The following is a 4020-nucleotide window of genomic DNA, read 5'->3' as shown; positions in this document are numbered from 1 at the left end:
GTGTGTGTGTGTGTGTGTGTGTGTGTGTGTGTGTGTGTGTGTGTGTGCTGTTTAAAAAGTCTTTAGTTCAACCAGACAAGTGTGATTTATACTCCAGTCTGCAGATCCATGTGCGAGTGGGGCAACGGCGTCTTTTGTGTGCAGGGAGTGATATTGAAACACGATTCCCTCAGATAGGCACTTATATTACAGCGAGGGGACTATTTGGTCCAGAGGCAAATGTCCACTTTGTAGATTACTCCTGCTTTTCTTCCCCCCCCCCTCACCACGCCATGCACAAACTGCTCCTAAAGGTGCATTCAACTCAATGCACACTTGTGTTTCTTCATAAATCAGCCGCCCTGCGCCGCCGCTGCTCGGTGAGAATCCTGGTGTTTGTGATGTTTCCTGAGTTATTCATGAATGATAAACCCATCAATAAAGTTCCCTTAAACAATCGTACAACCTAATTGAGACAAATCCACTTCCTGTTGGTCACTGGCCTGTAAATTGGCTTTATTGTACTAATGGCTGTCCCTTACAATTCTCTGAACTAAGTGTCTGAGTGCATAATAAACCCATAATTACTTAACAGTTGCACTGGTGCTCATTTTACATGTGTCCCCCAACTCTTTGTACTACTCTGCAAACTGAAGTCGGAGTCAGAAAGAATATATATCAACCAGAAATTATGTGAAAATGGAAGATTCACAGTTTGACATAATGAGGATTTTATTGGTACCTCAACAAATGATCATTGTTCTGGCAGATTTTTGCAAATTAATTTGAATGTCCAATTTGTGGACACAAAAAAGTAAAGAAAAAGACTGAAGGCACGAGCCACTGTTGATATGGACATGGTGCGGTTCCAGGGGACTTTTATTTTGAAAAGCGCAGTATAATACCGCTAATTGCGCTTGATGAAGCCGGTGCATCGATTTCTCACCCGTGAACGTGTCATAAAACATGACAAGTGTGATGTAATGATACGTACTGTGTAAACACCCAACACCGTGCTGCTGACTCTGCATCCTGTGTGTGTGTGTGTGTGTGTGTGTTCCCTGCAGCGCGGTGCGTGCACAGCCCTCTTTGCATGTAACAAACATCCATGTCGCCCAGCTCGTTTTCATCCCCAAACCTTTTTTTGATTTTGTGTGTCTGCAGCCTGAAAACGAGGAGAAGTCTATAGTGTATGATAACATCGGGCCCAACGTCTGCATGGGGGACCACAAGGTAACAACAACAACATCCTCACTGTGTGGTGATCAAACTGTTCATTGTCATTTGATTCTGTGAGTCTGATTCCTAGAAATGGGCAAGGACGGATTTCTCTCAACACGTGTGCATCTAAACAGCTGTTTGTGTCACAGACTGTACATCTGGAATGTGTCGCAACTGTTTGAGGCTCGTATTGTTAGTGAAGGATGCACCTGCATTGATTTTATTTAACTTTAGCATTGAATTTGGCTCCTTTATCAACAAACGTCTCCTTATGTAACGTGTAAGCGCCATTATTTTCATTAGTTTAACTTTACTTTCCAGCAATAGTTGCAGAAGAACTCCATTTTCCACAAAGTAGAAATACCGCGTTCTGAAAATAAATAAATAAAGTCCTAGATTCAAAATATTACTTAAATAAAAGTACAGAAGTATCAGCAGAATGTACTCAAAGTATCAGAAGTAAAAGTACTCAGAATGGCTTCTTTCACAGTTCTAGAATATTCCATTTTATCACTAAAAAACACGTGTGAGAGCATTTTAATGTTGTAGTTCATCAACTTGGAGCCAATATTTAGATACTTTGAATACTACTGGATATATAAGTAGTATAGTACCGCATCACATCGTCTAAGCAGAACATGTGTTTTCATGTCAAAAGTAACCGGTAACTACAGATGTCAGATAAATGTAGTAGAGTAACAAGTATAATGTTTGTAGTATGTGTAGTATAAATGTTAAGTGGCATGAAATGAAAAAATAGAAAATACCCAAATAAAGTGCAAGTATGTCAAAATTGTACTTCAGTAAAATACACAAGGAAACACCACTGGTTTCCAATAGAGCGCTGCAGGAATGAGTCCTAAAGCCCGCTGAGCTTTGTTTATAGCCTCGCGTTAGCGCTCAACTTCTGCCAATTTCAGTCACGCTTCACAGATCCTATAAGTGGTGTTCATGTGTGAAGATCATGTCGTTGATCACAAAGTATCAAAAACTTGTGTTTGAGTTAATTTTCTGCAATAATCCAAAATCCAACCCCGTCGTCGAGGGAACCAGTGCGATGCTAACTTCCTGGTTGGCCAACAAAACGACATCATCCCTGCAGCGCTCTATCGTGTTCTACAACCAGGGAAAGGAAGAACATTTGTGACATCATCCGTGTGATCAACAATTACAATTACAAAATTAATACATTTCAGAGTACAAATGTATCCTGCAGCTACACCCCCCCCCCCACCCCCCCCCCCCCCCCCCCACCCCCCATCCCCCCCAAGCAGTCGGCCCTGATTTAAAGGTGCGTATTTAAAGCACGATCCAAAGAAGTGGAAGAGAAGTCAGAGCAGCTCGGAGACTTTTCTTTTAAAGCTGACTGTATAGAAAGTGTTTAACACCGTCGCTCCAGTCTCTGGCGTGTCAGAGAGGCGCCTCAAGTCGGGCCTTTCATCAATCCTTAGTGTGACGCAGACAGTAGCGTGTGTGTGCGAGGTGACCTGATACCCGGGCAGGCCATGACCTCCCGGCCGCGCACCGCCGCTAAAATCACAGCCGGCTATGTTTAAGAAAATGTCCGATGTCGTTAGCACGCGGGCCCAAAAATGCACCGCACTGGTGTGAGAGTTAACCCGCGTGACATCGGTGCTCAGAGAGAGGAGAGGGGCGGAGCTGCCACTTGTCCCGGAGAGCATTAATAACAAAGTTTGTTTTTTTAACTGCGTTTCTGTCTCTGTCTCCCTCCCATACCAGCCCGTCTTCCTGTCCTTCCGAATAACAGCGGGGGCAGGTAAACCTAATGCAAATAAGCACAAGTGTTGTGTGGTGCAGTGATGTCGTGGTAAATATGACATTTATTTTTTTCCTTTACTATAATTCCTCCACCATTGTTGCCGCTGTTTGCTTTGAGTTGCTTGATCTTATCCGACTTTGCACAAACTAAAATAAGACATCATGAGTGGAAAAATGATTAAAATGCTTCAGTCATTTTAAGACATTTACTTCCAAACTTCATCTTGTGCTTTAATAACAAAATAATAAAAAAAAGTTTGCATCAGGTTATGTTTCTATGATTGAAATGACTACTTGGTATTTATGAATAAAAATGTCTCCATATTTGTTCCTCAACAGGGAAGTGTTGCCAAAGGGGGGAGAAGATATTCCGTGAAGCGCCTCTGTGAGAGACAGGACACCAACACACACCAACACACACACACACCCATGCACACACACACACACACACCCATGCACAAGCGTACACTGAAGAACCTAGGCAAAGTTTTTCGGTAGTGCTGACCAGTTGCAGTTGTCCTGACACCTCATCCGTAAGAAGACCCCAGCCGGCTTCTCTCTCCATAAAACACTTGTTGAGATGTGGACGAGCACCCGAGGGCCCCGGCTCCAGACAAGACACACATCGCTGACCTCACTGTTGCCATGCAACCCCATTCCCCAGAGGAGAAGAAGAAGAAGAAGAAAGAAAGGAGAGAAAAAAAGGACTCTTCTCCATGCCACAGCCTCATTGCCAAAACTCTAATTGAAATCAGTCCTACTACATGCTTTTAGACACCGTACTTGCCATTTTAAGGTATGCCTCTGTGTATAGAAGCTACTTTCCACACAGTGTGTAAGGTGTTTTAAGAAAAGAAAAGTGCAATGCAAAAAAAAAATATATATATATATATAAAAAAACATTGTATATCTATATGGTTAGGTTTATTTGTACATCGGACAGTATAACATAGAGTTGTTGATGGTTTTAGTGCCGTTCTCTTTTTCTGACCAAACGTTGTGGTCCCTTTGTCGGAACAGACAGAACTCCTTCTGTTTATT

At 42.6% G+C, this 4020-nt stretch overlaps 1 protein-coding gene across 2 annotated transcripts in view; it reads left to right on the top strand.

The window, feature by feature from the left end:
• Window positions 1-3720, top strand: part of inpp5a (inositol polyphosphate-5-phosphatase A) — a 163110-nt gene extending 159390 nt beyond the window's left edge. The window contains exons 14-16 of one of the 2 annotated variants that reach the window (XM_031877122.1): window positions 1144-1212; window positions 2941-2977; window positions 3319-3720. In XM_031877122.1, the coding sequence (XP_031732982.1) occupies window positions 1144-1212; window positions 2941-2977; window positions 3319-3368 (156 nt within the window). In that variant the 3' untranslated portion in view covers window positions 3369-3720. Of the gene's footprint in view, window positions 1-1143; window positions 1213-2940; window positions 3029-3318 lie in introns of both variants that reach the window. The other variant, XM_031877130.1, reaches the window with a different exon arrangement.
• Window positions 3721-4020: the final 300 nt, after the last annotated feature.

This window comes from Anarrhichthys ocellatus, unplaced genomic scaffold, assembly GCF_004355925.1.
Source record: "Anarrhichthys ocellatus isolate YVR2014 unplaced genomic scaffold, GSC_Weel_1.0 scaffold3, whole genome shotgun sequence".
NCBI lineage: Eukaryota > Metazoa > Chordata > Actinopteri > Perciformes > Anarhichadidae > Anarrhichthys > Anarrhichthys ocellatus.
Note: the sequence above shows the minus strand (reverse complement) of the source record. Positions and strands in the feature narration are given on the sequence as shown.